General features: G+C 52.4%; 1 protein-coding gene across 1 annotated transcript; it reads right to left on the minus strand.

Moving 5' to 3' along the window:
* Window positions 1–96: 96 nt before the first annotated feature.
* EPHB6 (EPH receptor B6) lies at window positions 97–15,836 on the minus strand. Its single transcript, XM_074378983.1, has 19 exons — window positions 15,509–15,836; window positions 9,997–10,138; window positions 8,043–8,124; window positions 7,566–7,767; window positions 7,192–7,256; window positions 6,143–6,923; window positions 5,283–5,438; window positions 4,601–4,957; window positions 4,314–4,438; window positions 3,960–4,122; window positions 3,451–3,565; window positions 3,129–3,181; window positions 2,811–2,930; window positions 2,431–2,678; window positions 2,044–2,217; window positions 1,242–1,391; window positions 798–991; window positions 517–672; window positions 97–406 (listed from the first exon to the last, which is right to left on the minus strand). The coding sequence occupies exons 4-19, from the start codon at window positions 7,666–7,668 to the stop codon at window positions 298–300; spliced, it is 3,069 nt and encodes a 1,022-aa protein (XP_074235084.1). The 5' UTR covers window positions 7,669–7,767; window positions 8,043–8,124; window positions 9,997–10,138; window positions 15,509–15,836; the 3' UTR covers window positions 97–297.
* Window positions 15,837–19,016: the final 3,180 nt, after the last annotated feature.

Raw genomic sequence — 19,016 nt, forward strand, 5'->3', positions numbered from 1 at the left:
GCATCTGTGGGGTGCCACCTGCCTGCCCACTCCTCTGCTCCTCCCGCGAGGTCTCCCTCACCCTTCCTTGCAGACTGAGGCCTCACCACACTGAACTTGCAAATTCCCTTCTTTCCCTTTAATGAGGAGGAGGCTGGTGGCGAGGCAGAGGACCGGGCAATGCAGCATCGGGAGGGGCGGGTCTGGTGTGGGGCATCTCTCACAGAGGCTGTTGGAGCCCACTCATGTCCCACAGGTCCCTTCTCGGACCAGTGTCCAGGGGTGAGTCACGGGCATCGTCAGTCCCTGGCAGCGACCTCAGACCTCCACGGAGCCCTGCTGCCTCAGGTGCTGCTGAAGGAGCTGGATATGATGCAGCAGCTTCTTCTGGTGGCCAGCCAGGGTGATGCCCAGGGCGGGCAGGTCTCTGGTGGGGAGGGAGGGGGTCAAATCTGGGCCAGCTTCTCCGAAATCCCCAACACGACCCCCAGCCAGGGGCTCGGAGCATTCGCCCCCACCCCACCATTCCCTGCTTACTCCAGGCTGAGCTGAGCCACGTCACTGAAGGTGCAGAGACCAAACTTGGAGAAGTTGTCCTGGTAGCACTCCAGTCCAATGGCTGAAAGCCAGGCCTGGGGTGAGTCCAGACAAGGAAAGTCCAGGGCCACAGGGGTCAGCAGGGCCTGGGAAGGCCTAAGAAGGGAGGAGGGGCAAGCAGGGTCAAGGTCTCCTCTTCGTCTCAGCCCCTCTCCTCAGTTTTCTCTTGGTTTGCATCTACCCTCCCTGGCTTTCCCAGGCTCTAGCCCCAAGTTCCACACCTTTCCCCTGGGTCCCCGCCAGCCTGCAGGGTATCTGGCTTGCGGATCATCTTGTCAAATGCAGCCACCAGCTGGTCAAAGTGAGGCCGCTGGGCACGGTCCTTCTGCCAAGTGTCCAACATAAGTAGATGTAGTCCAGGAGGACAGCCTGGAGGCGGGGGCAGCCGGAACTCCTGCTCTATTGCATTTAGTACCTGGAGCAGGGGTCAGAGGAAGATTATGACGATGGGAAGTTTTGCTCGTAGAGGGGAGTACTTTCTTGGGTAAGAGGGTGGGGCTGGAATCTGGTGGAAGATGAAGTTGGAGTGGAGAAGGAACTCAAAGATAGAAATCCAAGAGCCACGAGATCTTAGAATACAAATGGAGTCGAGATTGGAGGTCCTAGAATGTTCCAGCATGGGAGGGATAGGGTGGGAAATCAGCAGTGTCTAGGCCAGTGCTCACCTCCTGCTCGCTCATATCCCAGTAAGGCCGTTCTCCGTAACTCATCACTTCCCACATGAGTATCCCAAAGCTCCAGACATCACTGGATGTTGTATGCTTTCCATGTGCGATGACCTCTGGGGCTGCCCAGCGAAGCAAACAACTTGGGCCCTGAGGGGTAAAGTCAAGAGCAAATAGTAATAATCATAGCAACAGTCACGTTTATTGAGCAACTACTATGTGCTCAGATATGCCAAGGGTTTTGCATCAAGCATCTCATCTAAGCCTCATAACAACCCTCTAAGGTGGATGATATTATCTCCATTTCACAGAAGCAGAAAGAATAGTCACGTTTATTGGGCAACTACTATGTTCTCAGATATGTCAAGAGTTTTACATCAAGCATCTCATTTAATCTTTATAACAAGCCTCCAAGGTGGATGATATTATCTTCATTTCACAGAAGCAGAAGGTGAGGCTTAGAGAATGCGAAGTTGTCCAAGGTCACAGAGCTGGAGAGCAGAGTGTTCAGAGTGTGTACCCAGCTGTGCTGACTCTGGAGTCTGTGTAACCTCCACAGTGGGGGAAGGGTGGGAGGTCTCCTCCCCTCCGTCGCCCCCTTTCTTTGTCTCAGTCCCTGAAATCCCTCAACCCCCCTCGCCTAGGTTTTCATCCTCCCATCACACAGGAGAGCCTCCCTCCTTTCACGGACTATAACATCCCACTTGAGGTACCCACCCCAGATTCCAGCTCAACCCCCTGCCAGCACCTGCTGGGGCATGCCACAAGGCCCCAGGCTGTGTCCCCAGGGCTGCACGCTCACCTGAGGACTGTGGCCAAGACGGGCCACCTTGCACACCAGGTGGCTATTCACCAGCACGCTGCGAGCAGAGAGTGAGCGGTGGACGAAGGCAAAGCTGGACAGGTACTGCATGGCAGCGGCCACTCCGCGCTGCATGGCCACCAGCTGCAGGCTGCTGAACTGGCCCTCCCGCTGCTGAGGGACAGGGGCAGGTGGCAGAGGTCAGTGATGGGAAGAGAGGCAGACAACAGCATGAGAGGGGAGTGGGCGTGGAACCAGAATACAGCCCGGGAAGGAAGGATGGAGACCATGGAAGATGTGGTGGGCAGAAGCAAAGATGCAGGACGCTGTGTCCTGGAAGCTGTCCTGGACCCACGGACCCTCCTCCTTTACCCAGGCTGGACTGACCCTGAGGAAGCTGTCCAGGGGGCCGAGCTCCATGAACTCCGTCAGCACCATGAGAGGTCGGCTCTTGGTGACCACACCCTCCAGCCGCAGGATGTTGGGGTGCTGGAACTGACCCAGCACGGCGGCCCGGCCCAGGAAGGTCATCTGCAGGCTTTCAGCACCCCCGGCCCACAGGGCCTGGATGGCCACAGCCTGCTCCCTCCGTCCCCGAGGCTGCAGGCGGCCCCGGCGCACTTCTCCAAAAGATCCTGGGAGAATAAGTGTAGGCTGGGGGTGGGGGTCAAGGCTCACAGCGTCCTGCCGTGTTTGGGTGCGACTCTGGCCAGGGGAGGCCACAAGGGAGCCCCGTCACTCTGATCCCTGCCTTGCCCCTTCTGTACCTGTCCCAATGACCTCCTCAATCTTGATATAAGCAGGATCGACCTCCCGGGCAAGTTCTCGGATGGCCTGGCAGGGGTCCTCGTAGGTGGAGGGGTCGATGTAATACTTCACCCCGAGTCCTGGAGAGGTGTGGAGTGTGTTATGAGCATGTGCTGCCAGGCGCGCGCTGCCTGCACACCCCAGACACGCCCACTTACCTCCAGAAGATTGTGCCAAGGAGCTCCCCAAATCTTAGGGGGGGTCCAGCCTTGCCTGACATGTGCCCTGCCCATGCGCTCCCGCTCCCCCAGCCCAGCATTTCCTCTCCTCATCCCCACCTGGGCTGCTGTATTGCTGCAGCTGCTCCATGTAGCCAGTCCCACGCCGCTTCCTGCGGGACAAATGGTGACCAGGCGTGACACTCCCATTCCACCCCCTCGTTGTCCCCTTGTCGCCCTCGAAGGCTGCTCTTCAGTCTGTTGAGGGGAGACACCAGCCTCGCCCTCCTGCCCACCTCCATGCGGGGCCCAGGGCAGGGGCTGCGTGATGGGAGGTGCACTGGCCTGGGGTTTCTGCAGGGGGCTCCGGACTTGGCAGGGCTTGAGGTTTGGCTGTGGAGTGAATGGTGCTGGGCAGAGTTGGGCAGGGGTGGGGACTCACCGCTGGAAGACGACGGCCAGCACGGTGATGGCTGCCAGCAGGAGGAAGGCCAAGGCCCCCAGGATGGAGCCGATCACCAAGGAGAGTCTCTCCGGAAGCTGGGAGGACAGCTCCCCTGGGGGACCAGCCACCAGGGTCACAGGTGAGCCAGGTACCCACCTACACCATAGGCACACACAATACACACACGCATCCCCACAATGTCCCACATCCACACACACACACACATCCCCACACCCTCCCACAACCACACACAGGGACACACAACACACACACCACACATCCCCACAGCCTTCCCACATCCACACACAGGGACACCACACACATACACTGTCCCCTCCCCAGGTAGCCTCTAGGTAAGCCTCTGAGCCATGGGCACTCTCTTCTCCCACAGAACCTCTGGTTGGGAAACACTGGGCCAGGGTTCAAGGCCAGATGGTCCCTGGGCCTCTCCTCACTACCCCCTTGGGCCTTCACCTGCCCGTCTGCACCCCACCACCCCGGCTCACCTTGAGGCAGCGTCTGGAAATAGACTTTGCCCCCATAGGGGCCGTGGCCGGCAGCAGTCCGAGCCCGCACCTGGAAACCGTAGATGTGGCCAGGGCTCAGCTGTGTCACGGTGGCCGTGTTGGTCTCGCTGGTCAGGGTGAAGGAGTGGGATTCGTCTTCTGCCTGGGGGGAACAGCCACTCACTCCCTGCCTGGCCCCCTCGTGCTCCTGCTTCTGCCCCCAGGGCCCCCAGCCACCCTCCCTGGTCGGCAGGGCTCTCAGACACATTCCCAGTGCTGCAGGTCTCTGGCCCCCACTGCGGGGACTGTGAGCTCCTGCACCCCTGCTGTGGACCCCCGACTCCTCCTGCGCACCTGGTCATAGTAGCGGAGCTGATAGTCCAGGATGTTGCCATTGGTCTGGTCAGGCTGCGGCCAGGACACCGTGATGCTGTTGGATGCCCGGCTCACCTGGCGCACCACAGGGACGGCAGAGGGCACTGGAGTGCAAAGGGGAAATCATTAGGGCAATGCGAGTCCCTGAGAGCAGGTGCAGCTCTGCGGGGAGGGTGGCAGGGTGGACCAGGCTGGAGATCAGGAGTAGGGAAAGGGCCCAAAGGAGCGGAGGCAGGGGACCCTGGAGGCCAGGGAGAAGGGCTCACCTTCATGGCTGGTGCTGACATTGATGGCCGCAGCCTGGGGAGGCTCCGGGCTGAGCTCAGACACCCCATTGACAGCCTGCACCTCTAAGATGTAGGGTACATGTGCTCGGAGTCCCCCCACTAACACTCGGCTCTCGGTCAGGCCTCTCTGGCGAGGGTCGAAGTGGACCTCATCCCTGCAGCGGCGACACGTGCCCCCACCGCCGCTGGCAGGCCCCTGGCGGCCTTCGCACTCCTTGCACACGACGTTGAAGAGAAGGTCCCCTCGGCCCCCCAGCTCCCGAGGCAGGCGCCAGTGTAGCATGAGCGCTGAGCCTTGCACCTCAAACCAAAGCTCCTGGGGAGCCGATGGAGGACCTGGGGGGCCGGAGGGAGTGGTGGTCCAAAGGCCACGAGGGCAGGAATCATGGGGTGATGAAGGAAGGAGCCAGGGGAGGGTGGGTGGCCCAGAGGGAAGGAGACAGAGGAGCACGGGGTGGGGGGAGTCGAGAGAGGCAGGAGGCGGGCCCGGGGAGGATGGGCCAGGGACAGAAGTGTTGGAGAACACGGAGGGGAGGAAGCCAAGAAAACAGGGGAAAACAAGTCACTCCAAATGCAGAGTTCCGCCAGCGCTGCTGGCTTCCCCCACTTCTAGCCCCTCTCCCAGGCTCCTTCCCATCTCAGGGCTGGGTGAGGAACTCACCAGTGCAGGGGGCCTCTGGTGGGTCAGAACTGGCCCGGTAGAAGCCCTCCAGGCAGGGGCAAAGAGGGGCTGCTGGGTTGGGGGCGTGGCTGCGGGCAGGGCACGGTGCGCAGGGGGTGTTCCCAGCAGAAGCCTTATAGAGCCCCCGAGGGCAGGCTGAGAAGGCAGAGAAGAGTGGGGGCATCACGTGCTCCGTCCACCCACCCTGAGCTCCCAACACACAGCAGGCAGGGGCCCTCGCAGCCTTCTCCTTCCCAGAGCTGGTTCTCCTTTTCTTCCAAGACTGAGCCCCACCCTCTCTCCCCTCAAGCAGAGATTTCTCCTGCCATTTGCTGGGACAGAATTGCATTTCCATGGATGCAGAAAGTGAGGTGCGGTGGGGGCTCCAGGCAGGCCCAGTGCCCAATGTGGGTGTTCTGGCTTCTTGCATAAGCTCCCTCTGCGGAGGCCTGCTGCCACTGTCATTCTTCTTAGCTACCATCCACTGCCTTCCTCTACCTGAGTCCCTGTCACCTGGTCCTGCCAGCCAGGGACCCTCCCAACTGAAGGGCGAATGGGAACCAAAGGCCTCCATTCCACAGTAACCCTGGAGCAAAACTCCTTCCGGTCTCCATCACGTCTCAGACTGGGAGAAGGCACTTGCTGCAAAAGGCTCCAGAAGATTCCAGAAAGTTCAGATGGGTGGGTGAGAGCAAGTTTGAATGCTTTAGGGAAGAAAATTAGGGAAAATAGGGACCCTTTCCTAAGATGACTTATTCCTGACCTTTTGCAGATAAAACGAATTTTGGGGTGTTCAGAAGAGGAGCCCAAAGGCTGGGGTGGGTGGGAGTGTTGGGCCAGCGCAGGAGGAGGGTTCTCACCTTGGCAGGACTTGTCCCCTCGAGCTGGCTGGTGTCCAGGCTGGCAGCGGCAGCCGCCAACAGCGACCATCCACCTGCCTTCCCCGTTGCAGTGCAGCCTGGGGGGGCTGCCTCCGGCCTGGCCCCCCACTCCATCCTCCTCTGGTTCCGCATGGGCCACACAGGTGCCCAGAGCTGCCACCAGGGAGGCTCCCCCAGCCCCGCTGGCCTGCGTCTCTGGAAAGGAGGCAAAGGATCGGAGCACGGCAGGGCAGGTGTAGGAGAAAAGCCTGACAGCGACCAGGGCCAGGCAGGCCCCGGTGTCCTGGAAGGCCACGTAGAAGCCGCGTTGGGTGAGAGGCCCGAAGCTCCGCTCCTTGACGTTCAGCTGCAGCCCGGCCCGCTGCTGCCCAGTGCCGTGGGGTCCCACAGCCCACGATGCAGAAGAGGAGGAGGAAGAGGAGGAGGAGGAGGGGAAGCTCTCGTCTGCTGCAATTGTGTCCACTTTGGTCCAGCGTTTGAGGTGCCAGGAGGAAACACTGTCAGGGCTGTCGGGCTCCTCTGCCTGGCGGTAGTAAAGGGTGAACGTCTCCCGGCAAGTGCCGCCGCTCACACCCAGGCTGGAGCAGGCCCGCACAGAGAAGTGGAGTCGGATGTGGGCCCTCTGGGCGCCCCGACGCTCCACGAAGTGTGTCTGCAGCCAATTGTCCTGCCCAGTGCCTGGAGGGGCCCCTGCCACATGACATGCCTCAAAGGTCCGAGTCAGGCGTCGCTGGTCGTCCAGAACACTCACTTCGTCCCACTGCAGGAAGGGCCAGGAGAAGCTTTAGGGGCTCCGGACTGAAGCAAGGAGAGGTAGAGGGTATAGGGAAGGGGACATATCTCTTCCACTGAGACTTAAAATTAATGACAAACGAAGCAGAGAGGATGCCTTGACCTGTTGGTGCTTTACAGGGAGGGAGTCTTATCCTATAATCCTCACGAAGGGTTTCCTTCATGAATTTCACTCTCCAGGGAACAGGGAGGGACAGGGACAAGGGATTCAGGTTCAGAATTAGAGTGGCACTCACCCCCCCTGGTGGGTAGGTGAGCCAGCCAATCTCAGATGTCTCTCCGGTGGTGTCCAGCAATACCTCTGTCCAGAAATAAGAGGCGCACACAGTGGCCAAGCCTCCAGCCAGCACTGCCAGCCCCTACTCCATTTCACTGGAAACAAAATAACACCCCCCCGCCCACTCCTCTGCACATGTCTTTGCCAGCAGGAGCACAGCTGTCCGTCAGGGTCCTTTCTCTGACAAATCTATGTAGGTCTTCGTTACCCTCACCATGCCATTCCCTTTATTGATGTGTTCACCCTTATCTACCTTTTCTGAATCTTTCCCACTTGCCCCTTGCACTGGGTCTCATTGGCAGGTCGGGTTCTTCTGCCTCCACTCACTCTTACCTTCCAGAGCCAGAACTGAAGACACCAGAAGAAGCAGGACCCATAGGCTACACACCATGCCCGCCACTCTGTTCCCTAACTGGGCAGCCCCTTCAGTAGCCATGGGGCATCTTCAGGGTGTCCACCATCGCCCCAGCCTCCACCCTGCTCCTGGGTGGGGCTGCAGCTTTTGCAAGACTCGGTGTACAGCTAAGCTTGCTTCCTGAGGAGACACAGAGGACCAGAAGAGACAGGTGGGAGGGAAGTGTTTCTTCACGTACAGCCCCAGCTCCAAAAGCTGACCCCGTGTGTGTCTGTGTCTCCTCTTCAGCTCTCAAATCGCCCCAGCACCCACCATGGGACAGGAGCCAGGTTGCATACTGTACTGCCTCTCCCGAGCCTGTGCAAATTCGACTGTCTTGACCCTGTCTCTGTGTTCATTCCTCACCGCTCTCCCTCCTAGAAATGGAGCACAGGATGGTTCTGGGTCAATCTTACCCTTTTTTTTTTTCCCGGAAGGAGTTATTCCAGTTCTTTCTCTTCATTTACGTGCCTTCCTTCCTCCAACAGCCTCCCTGTACTGGAAGTTAGAAGATTCTCATTAAAGGCAGCTGGTTAAGAAGCGGCTCCATCCTACGGAGGCATGAATTGAATTCTCACAACACCGCCCCACCCCCCGACGGACCTGGATGCTCTAGAAATTTCACAGAGGCAGTGAAGCAGTGAAGCGGGAGGGACCCAGGAAGATGGCTGTGGGGTATGATGGGAGGGAAGGGACCAGAATAAATGCAGAAAGAACACAGGCATAAAGATTCAGGCTGATAAATGAGACAGTACAGGGACGGGGAGAGCTATGGAGGTCTGGCAAACACTTTGTCAACAAAGATCCTCATGCCCCAAGGGGCACATGTTTTCGTATAGCTTACAGAGGAATAACCCTATGGCTTTAGCATGTGAAAAGATGCTTCTTGTGTGCTCACATTTAAAGGAAACCATGTTAAATCCATAGCAACAGGACATTTGTTATAGAAAAAATATTTGTGCCCCCCACCCCAATTCATATGTTGAAATCCGAACTCCCAAGGGGATGGTATTAGAAGATGGGGCCTTTGGGAGGTAATTAGGTCATGAGGGTGGAGTCCTCACTAATTATGAGAGTAGTGCCCAGATGAAAGAGACCCCAAAGGGCTTTCTCACCCTTTTTCTGCCATTTGAGGACACAATAAAGAAGGCAGGCTGGGTGCAGTGGCTTATGCCTGTAATCCCAGCACTTTGGGAGTATGAGGTGGGTGGATCACGAGGTCAGGAGATCAAGACTATCCTGGCTAACATGGTGAAACCCTGTCTCTACTAAAAATGCAAAAAATTAGCTGGGCATGGTGGCGCGTGCCTGTAGTCCCAGCTACTCTGGAGGCTGAGGCAGGAGAATCACTTGAAGCCAGGAGGTGGAGGTTGCGGTGAGCAGAGATAATGGCGCCACTGCACTCCAGCCTCGGTAACAAGAGCGAAACTCTGTCTCAAAAAAAAAAAAAAAAAAAAAAGAAGAAGAAGAAAAGAAGAGGTCAGTCTGAAACCTAGAAGAGAGCTTTTGCCAGGAACTGACCATGCCAGCACCCTGATCCTGGACTTTCCAGTATCCAGACTGTGAGAAAGATATTTCTACTGTGCATAAGCTACTTGGTCTATTGCATTTTGTTACGGCAGCCACAGATGCCTAAGACAGCATCTTTACCATGTTGGAGAAGGCATGGGAAATAGTTTCTCTTGTACATACTCTGCTTGAGTTCAAATTGGAATATTCTCTTGGGAGGACAATTGGGTACTATCTTTCCAGCAGCTACATTGTAAGAATTTGTCCTTCAGGTACTGTGTATTTGTATTGGTTTGCACAGATGCTTGAACGAAGACATTAATTGCAAATTGTTTATAAGAGAAAAGGCTGTAAACTAAGTGTCTATCAATTGCAAGATGGTTAAAAATTATGAAATATTCGTAGAAAGAAATATGGACAACTGTTTATAGACTGATATGAAAATCAGTTCCAAGTGAAAGTGGGACAGTGGAGAACAGTGTGAAGTCGCTCCCATTTGTTAAGGACATGTACACATACATATACATGGAAGGATCGATGGAAGAACATCCAAAATCTGTGAAAAAAGGCAAAAGAAGTAGACTGAGAGCCAGTCAAGGGAGACTTAATTTTGTGGCAGTCTCTTTAATTGTATCCGTTTTAACTCTTGCATATGTATTATTTTTTTCAACGAAATCATTAAAATTTTTTTTTAAAACTATAGGACAATAACTGTTTAGTAAAGTTAATCAAAATAGTGCTCACACCCTCATAACGACGTCTCAGAACTATGCAGTAAGCCACCTCTTATGTAAAACCTTCCTGTGCCTTCAGACGGCACGCCACTGAACTGATGAGCAAAAGAACAGAGGGAAGAGCTACCTCCAGTGTCACAATGAAGACAAACAGGCTTGTCACCACGTTTGCATCTCGATCTAGAGACTGGTGGTTCTCTGTCTCTCCTCTGACTGAATCTCAGAAGTCCATGAATCGGGTGGACTAGAGCAGTACAATCTCTTTATTTCTGTGGAGAAGAAAAAGACGCATGTTGTCCGGATTGCTAAAAAGACACAGAAGTGAAAGGAAAAAAAAAAAAAAAGCCAATTAGAAGAGAAGTTGTGAATTGTTTTTCCTGGATCTATATGGCCTTGTGATTGTTGAAAACTATGATAAAACTAAAAACAAACTATGAAACTTTATTTAACTGTGACAAACATGAAAATCATAATTTGATTCCTATTGATTGTTTTTCTGGCTGTGCTCTCCATGAACTTATCATGGAGAGACACCGTTTTTACATACGTGTGGGCTGATGCGGAGTGGATACCTGCCTACTTGCCCTTGAAACTCACCTTTTATACATCTTTAACCCTATTTGTGAAACAGAGAGTTCAGTTTACAGCCTTTGAAGACAAATAAGGAGCATTTCCATATGGCAAATTGTTCTTAAGTAATGTTCTTTGCAGGTACTGTCTGAAATGCTACTAGGATGCTTCACAGATGAAATAAATGCTTTGCAGAAGAATGGGGAGATCACGCAGTAAAAAGTACGCATAGCTATCAAATTCTGTAACCCTGGCACCATCACCAATGGCTGTTTAATAAATATCCTGAAGTAATTCACGTTGTAAGTGCACCCCCTCAAACTCTCAATTGCTTAATTTGGTGACGTGCTTGACACACTGAAGCAAACCAGAGTCACAGAGTCCTTAGAAACACTGTTATCAGGGACAGAAAATGCCGGCAGCAAGTTTTTAAACAATGAAGGCTATTTTACCATTCGCCCAGAAGTTACTCTTTAAAATAATCTCTTTCAGTCTGAACATAGATGGATTCCGTAATCTGTACAAAGAAGAAACAATAAGCCCTGTGTCTTCCCAAGCTTACAACTAGACAAATAATCATGGAGAAGGAATAATAAATATTTTGGAAATATTTCAACGAATTATTTTGAAAGACAGATGAGCAAGATAGAGAAGATGCACTGCAGATAATATCAGCTGTCCAATGTGGAACACTCTGGAAGATGAATAGCAAGATATCTGCTTTGATGACCCGAACGACAAGGAACACAGTCACTTGTGGCTGCAATAGGGCGTGCTCGCGTAGGTTTAGCATGCCTCGTAATGACAACATGAAGCTGGCTTCCCTCCAGAAGATCCAGAAAAGAGCAAAAGCAATTATGAAACGTGCATGTTAAGGCCACTCAGCTTCTGCCATCAAGAAGCAGCATAAAGAAAAGAAGAAACTGGAGACACTGCCTGTGGATGGCCACTTAACAATTTTTCGCAATTTTACTAAGAACAAAGATATTCATTAAAAAGAAATGGTTGAGGATTTTAAAAGTACCCAGAAGGATACTTCTAATATTTCATGAGGACTCTTTTATATTCAGCTCCAGAAGATTGAAGATTATAAACAAATCTTTTCAGAAAAAAAAAAAAATGTTGCTGAGTCAGACAAGGAAGTTAGGTGAGTTCTTGCTTATCAAACAAACCAGATGAATTCAAGACTTTTATGTTTTTAATACATAAAAAAAAAAAAAATGGGTGTATCCCTGTTGCAGGAATCCAAATAAAGAAAAGGAAAACTTTATTAAGATATGGAATAAATTGCCGTCAGCAAATTCATCGCACTGCAGATTCTTTTGAAGCCAATTTCAAAGGCAGAAACATAAGTGACAAGAACACACTGCTCCACATGCCTGGAATACTAAGCCAGCAGGACTCAGAACCTGATTTTTTAAAGGTGTCTTCAATGGTTATGGGCATGGAGCACCTTCTGCATTGGGTCCAGGAGAGCATCTCAGGCACAGGCCAGTACATCTCTCCTGCCACAGAGACGGGAAACAGTCTCTGCAAGGCCAGGCCCCTTGCTCTTCTCTCACGACCTGCTTGAGATTCCTCTCTCCTTCAACTCATGAAAGGAACTGGTCAGTATTTAGACATTCTCTAACACAAGGATGTGGGAAAGAACTTCTCTCCTTTAGAAAAACATTCACATTTCAGATGTGTACAAGGTTTTAAAAATACAAAACCAGAAGCAGCAGAAATGTGAATATAAAATAATGGTGGAGAAAATGAGACTGATTAGACAAAGTTTCAGGTAACAAAAATTGCAGTCTATGACTTTATCGTATTTTCTCAGCTTCTGTTGTAGATATATCATTTCATATCTTTTTGATACAGTAGGGATGAGGGGTCCGCAAGCCTGCTACATCTCTTTGGTTTACAAAAATAAGACAGTTTCTTAGGTATCAACGTTGTGTTTTGCTTTCAGAAACTGGCCAAAATTTAAGGTTTGTAGGAGCTTTGATTACAAAGCATAGCTTATGAGTTATGTTACTATAAAAAGGAAAGATTTAAAAGTAAATTAAATTGGTAAATCGGTAAGAATTTAAAAAATTAACCGTGCTCCAATTAAATGCTAAATATGATACTTTCATGAGCAAATCAAGCTTACTTAATATAGTTTATGCACCTCAATCCACAAAGTGAATTTTTAAAGATTAAGTAATGTAATCCAAATAAACTTAGAGGAAGGTAGGCAGAAGACATATTAGGTCATTAAAATGGGTTACTGTGGGAGGTAGAAATGAAGGATTGTAGGTGGGGCATTAATTTTGTCATATATAATTCAATTATTTTTCTTGTTACAGTAAGTGTACCTTATTTTTATAATTAACATACGATCTCATAATTAAAATCTAAACAAAAAAGGAAAATATTTGTCAAACCTAGACAAATGAGCATATGTCTACATTTTATTCACTCTCCACACCCTTTCCCTTCTAGGTTTCAAAATATCCAGAAATGTTCCTCTGTAAGAAGAAGGTAGAGATGGAGATACAGTAGAGGCTGAGAATGAATGACTGACATCGTGCCAACAAGAAAAGCAAAATAATTTTTATGCCTGGCTAGACTTCAAGCTTCCCTCCCAAGAAGTTCCTACTGTCCTGCTGCTGGTATCATGCATGCTTCTCTTCAGTGATGTCAAGCAAAGGGCTGAGACGATGAAGGGACAGAGGGGAACCCAGGGGACTGTCCACTGGGAACACATAGTAAGGGGCATGGTCCCAAAGTGAGCCCAGACAGGAACAGTTTCGTGAGACAAAGCAGGCTGCAGAGTCCAGCAGGGACAGGACAGTCCCAAGGGCAAGAGGGCTTGAGATTTTATGTCTGGTGTGGTTGCTGGGCTGGTCCTTACACCTGTGAGCCACCAGGTCAATGCGGGAGGGGTCAGCACCACAGGCCCTGCCCACCATCCTGTTCCACAGCTGTTAAATGCCCAGGAAATTCCAGCATAATCCTTGCTCAGCTTAATGCTGCACCCTCTATCCTTTAATCTCCACCTTGGAGATCTCTTCGTGATCTGGCCTCCTGCCTTGAGAAGGATCCCATCATCAGGCTTTATGGAGGCATCCAGGACAGACAGTGAAGAGGTGGCTGTCCTCCGGCTCTTCTATCCCCTGCTGCCCTGGCTGGAGAAGCCAATGTGTAGATTACCTAGCAGAGGACAGTCCTGTGTCCCCGGAGGCCTCCAGTCCCTGATAATGTCCCCCAGAGCACTGTGACTCAGACAAATGTGCCTCCCACTCCCAGGCTGTGGAGCTGGGGGAGGCTTTTCAGATGCAGGCAGTGTCTAGGTCTAGCCAGACAGCCACTTAGAATGAGCCACTCTCTGCACTGATGGGGGACATGTGTGGCTCTGGAAAAGAGCATAAGGGAGGGTGTAGGGGCAGGAGGCAAATGTGCCTGAGAGATGAGTAAGTGGAAGGTTGTGGAAGAAGGCCCCTGAGTGCCAGGAGTAGCACCCGCGTCAGCAGTGCCTGAGGATGTGTCTACCTAGCAAAGTGTGTAAGGGAATGTGGAGGAGGGGAGGTGGGCGGGAGTAGATGCTGTCTGTGTCGAAGGGGGTGCTTTCCTGTGGCAGAAGATGTGCATCAGTGCTGGGTCCGGAGTGGTCCCACGGGCCCTTCTTTCTCACTCTTGGCCCCTGCTCTCTCCCCAGTCTGGCTGTGAGTCGCTCTTGGCCCCAGGAGGTTCTTCTGCAGAAACACCTGGGCTGGGAGAGGGAGCCAAGCAGAGAGGGAAAGAAAGGGAAACCTGAGGCTTCCCAAACCCTCCAGAATCTGCCGTCCTCCTCCCACCTGGAGTGGGGAGTGGGGCGGGAACTCAGCGTCTAGGGCCCAGGCTCAGGACAGGGTGATGGCTGGGAGAACAGCTGTCCCAGAAGGAGGATCCTGCCTTTACCATGCTCAGCCCACCGCAGCCTGTTGCTCCCCAGCATTCTGGTAACTCAGCGTCACTGCCAGCCATCTTCTTGCATCCTGAATGGAGCAATAGGCTCCAAACAAGTCCTCCTAAGGCCACCAGGTAAGTACATAGGCACCCCCATCCTCATCTTTCTTTGAGAAAAAAGGCCCATTGCCCTGAAAAAGCCAAATGCCCCCTGAGCAGCACTCAGAAGCCTCAGTTCTCCAATGCTCCATAACTTGGGCAGCTTCTGTGGTCCACTAAGACACCCGCACAGTTCCCTCCCACCGGCTTCTCAGCTCAGGACCAGCATCTCCCCTCCTAGAGCCTGAGTCAAGTTCCCCTGGAGGGTGGAGAGCCTGGGTTAACTGATTGGGAACAGGCCCAGCCGCTCCGCTCCATGGCCACTGCCAGGGATATTACAACATTCTATGCTGAGTCCATGCCAGCTCCCCCAGGGATGGGAGGAGAGAGGGTGCCAGACGGCCAAGATCGGTGGGTGGGGGTGTGGGGCAAGCAGGGCCAAGCACCCAGATGGAGGGAGCAGGGCGAGGGATGGAGCTGGGACAGGAGCACGCAGTAGACTTTGGTTGCACGTTGGAGGTGATGGCTGGGCAGCAGGCACCAAGCCTTCCTTCCACATCCAGTGATAAACTGTGGTCATGGGGCTGGGGTGGGCAGAGTGCCTTGTCAGGAGCTGGGGACAGGTGTGTGGTCAGACTCATGGCTCCTCCCAGCTCCAAGGGGATTGGAGTGTTGCCACTGGAGTCTGAGGGGTGGCAATCCTGTTCCAAGCTGGGAGCTCAGACTCTGCGAGGACCCTCCCAGGACAGGACTCCCAAGCCAGAGCCAGAGGAGGGTCTCCGGGAATGCAACTGGGGGATCCAAACAGCGAGTGTTGGGGTGTCAGTGATGCCTGATAAGAGTGGAGCGAGACCCGCGGTGAAGGGTAGCCAGGTTGACCCGTTCCTCATCCTTTATGAACCCCATTCTGGCCTTGGGGAAGGATCCTCAGTCCTCCCCCAGGAAGCCTCCTAGGGGCTGGGGAGCCCCTTTACCCTTGCAAACCTTAATTCCCCTGTCCCCAAGCATACTGCCCCCGACCCCCACATTGCCGCCTGCGAATTTCCCGGGCTCACCTTCCCGTTGGCCGCAGTCTCTGCAGGTCTGCGCCCCCGAGGCCTCGCAGTGGAGCCCCGGAGCTCGCAAGGTGCCACCCGCGTCTTCTTCAGTCCGGGGACCCCGCTACCCCCGGCCCGGGTCCGTTCGGCGCCGCGAGTCCCTGGGATTCCGGGGCTGACCTGGAGCTGGCAGCAGGGGCTGCTCCAGAGGTGGGGCGCCGGGAGGTCCTGGGGGCCCGCGTCGCGATCGCCGTCGCAAAGCTGGGTCCCGGGTCCCGCCGCCCGCTGCTCTAGAGCCGCGGCTGGAGCGAGCGCAGGCCGGCCCGCCCCCTCCGCGTCCCCTCCCAGCCCGACCCGCCCCTCCAACCCCCTCGGCCTCCTTCCCACTCCCTTCTTCCGGGGAGCCGAGCCCGCCCTCCCGGCCTAGGCGACCAGTGCGCGGCGCCCGCTCCTCCGCCCCGGCGCGCGGGGGAGACGCGGGGCGCGCCCGGGGCCCCGCCTGTGCGCCGGGGAGGGGGCCTCCTCCTCCGGCGGGTCTGGGCCGTAAGGATCGCACGCGTGGGGCGCCTGCAGGAGGCGGGAAGTGAAGCGGCGTCTGTAAAGCCCCCGGGCTCGGGCTCGGGCCCGGGTCGGACACCCGTGGAGCGAAGCGCAACTGGCGGACCGCGGCAGTCCTGGGCTGGGCAGAGCCCCGCGCACACCCCCTCGCGCCTCCCTCCTCTTCGGCTTTAACTCTAGGAACTAAAACAGTGGCGCTTCTACTCAGCTTTGAACTAAGGTGGGCGTGAGCTGAGCAAGGGAGAAGGAAGGAAAAGCAGGGGGTGGAGGGAAAGACAAACTGAGAAATCTGGGCGAGCACGGGCGGTGGCGGGGGGAGCCGAGGCAGCGGGAGAGGGGGGCGTTTGGGTAAGAACGCGACGCCGTGCTAGCCTGGAACTCTTCTCTCTTTTCGTGTCTGGATCGTAGTCAACGTTGAGGCTTCTGAGTCGAACCTGTCTCCATCCGCCCTCCCCAAGGGGCAGGGCAGTCGGGTTGAAAAGGGGAAGTCTGCTGCGCGCCCGGCGCTGACGAGGCTGGGCAAGTCGCCGCACCTCTGCGTGCCTCCTCCCTCGCCCGCGCTGGGGAGAGAACCTCCCTGCGGTGAGGACGGGCGGTGCAAGGTCCTCTCAGCTGGCGCCTGGAGGCAGGGTTGAGGAACCGAGGGGGGCGCCACGAGGAAAAATGTTTCCGCCCACCCGTAACCCCTTCTCTAGCCGAGGACGGGGTTTGGGGTCTATTGTTTGGGTCCTACGGAGATGGGCTGGGGCCTTCTCACGAACTGTTGCTACCACCTGCTGGCTTTTCCGGGGAACACAGGCAGCCCGGGCCATTCCCTTTGGCCCCTTTTCTCCCCGTATCGCCCTGTCCCATCTTGCTTTCCCACTTCTTCCATTTATTCAAGGACCTGTTTACTAAAGCACTAGCTGCAAATGGGCTGATCAAAACTGGTACTTAAAGAGCATTCAGAAGCCGAAGAAAATTGTGAAAGAGATCTGTGAGCCAACAAACACAATAAACAAAACAATGAAACTCATTAAGAGTCACCTGGAAGAGCCAAACAGACTTTAATGGATTGAGCGAATGAGTGATAGAAAGATAAAGGCTACTGTAACAAGTTCTCACTTGGCGAGGGGGTTGTTCCCTCAATATCAGGTGTCAATAAGTAAGCCTGATAATGTTGAATGATTCTGCATTTGGACGTCATTAATAATTCCACCTGTACTGGCGGGTCTGCTTTATCTTGTCTCTTCCCTTTGCCCTGGACTCTGGCGGAGGGCTTCCTTCATTTTCTGATTAGTTATCTCCAAGGTTTTCAGACTTCTGCGAAGAAATTTGCATTATTTGCGGAATTACATAACTAATGAATTAACATGCCTGATCGCTAGACATCTATGGTTATACTGAAAACTTAAAAAAAAAAAAAAGGCACGTAACTAAATATGTTAAAATAAAAATATCGACAAAATCAAACCACATTTGTTACTTTTAAAACCCAGAAATTCCTGTAGTAATTTGCAACATATCCCGTATTGACATACAGTTAAAATATCTGCATTCTTTTTTTATTGCATGATATTATCTCATATTAGGTGACTATAATATGAAATGACGTTTTTGCTGCTCAAGGCTTATGTAATTAGTTGTATTCGTCTTGTTAATAAAATTTGAGAGGCATCTAGTTTTCGTAGGAAGTGTCGTTGTACTCAGCAGGCAAAGAGGTTTAAATTTGGGATTAGTCGGCTTTGCATCATAATTACCTATGTCTTATCAAACCAAGTTTTAATGGTAGGTCGATAGCATAGAATACCTTGTTAAAGTATGCTGCAACTTGCAGCTATTAAAAACCAAAGTAATGAATTCCTTTTTAAAGTTTAACATACATTTTTGCTATAATTTGTTCGGTGCCTGGCACACTCTTGCTTAGAAGTGTCATAGAATGAATCAATAAAAAATAATATTTACATTTTTGCTGTGTGGCTGGTCACGGTGGCTCATGTTTGTAATATTAGCACTTTGGGAGGCCAAGGCTAGAGGATCACTTGAGGTCAGGAGTTTGAGACCAGCCTGGCCAACATGGTGAAACCCCATCTCTACGAAACAATACAAAAATTAGCCAGGTGTGCCTGTAGTCCCAGATGCTCAGGAGGCCAAGGTGGGAGAATTGCTTGAACCCAGGAGGTGGAGGTTGCAGTGAGCCAAGATTGTGCCACTGTACTCCAGCCTGGGTGACAGAGTGAGACTGACACTCTCTATATCTATACCTATATCTATATCTATATCTATATCTATATCTATATCTATCTATGTATGTGTGTATATATATATATATATCTTGTTCTGTGCTAATAGGCAGGACCTAATGAAGTTTGTGGCTCACAGAATTCATCATTTATGTAATTTTGGAGCCAAAAGGAACTGCTGAGTAGAAAACTCCAGGTGGGATAAGAGGGTTCCTAGATTGATTCTGCCACATTTTTTTCTGAGTTTTTGCCTCCTTCTTGGACTTTTCTCTCTTTAATATCTATCATTCCCCTAGGATGTGCAATTTGCTTCTTATTTCCCCTTAGAACAGCTCATGTAAGCTGATGTTGTCATAAACAAAGAGCTTTACAAATAATTCCACTGATAAGTAAAAGGCAATAAAGGAGTCTCCTGAGCCCTCGATCTCTTATTTCTTGTTCCTGAGCCCCCGATCTCTTATTTCTTATTCTTGTTTTATCGCTAAAACATTAGTTATAGCTCTCAATGCATTTCCTCACAGGACTCAGGCTCTTCAGTGAACTGTCTTGACGTTTGTGGCCTCTAAGTGCAATTCTACTTCCTAAAAGCTGGAGTCTAGTCTCCAAACGTTTTACCAATGGAAGTGTCCAATGCCTATTTGTACAACTAAAGCTTTTATTGTTTTCTGTTCAGAAACTTCTAGAGTGTTCAAGAATTCACCTATGTTACTGGTTTAAGGGTAGTGGATACCCTTCATGGTGATATT

Source organism: Saimiri boliviensis, chromosome 10 (assembly GCF_048565385.1).
Source record: "Saimiri boliviensis isolate mSaiBol1 chromosome 10, mSaiBol1.pri, whole genome shotgun sequence".
Taxonomy (NCBI): domain Eukaryota; kingdom Metazoa; phylum Chordata; class Mammalia; order Primates; family Cebidae; genus Saimiri; species Saimiri boliviensis.

What these genes read in the sequence shown, in the direction of transcription:
- EPHB6 (XM_074378983.1), bottom strand. Translation starts at nt 7,668, where the DNA reads ATGGCTACTGAAGGGGCTGCCCAGTTAGGGAACAGAGTGGCGGGCATG. An exon ending in ACCAGAGGCCCCCTGCACTG is followed by an intron (nt 4,958 to 5,282) that starts GTGAGTTCCTCA and finishes CCGGCCCCCCAG; the next exon opens with GTCCTCCATCGGCTCCCCAG. An exon ending in TGTCAGCACCAGCCATGAAG is followed by an intron (nt 4,439 to 4,600) that starts GTGAGCCCTTCT and finishes TTTGCACTCCAG; the next exon opens with TGCCCTCTGCCGTCCCTGTG.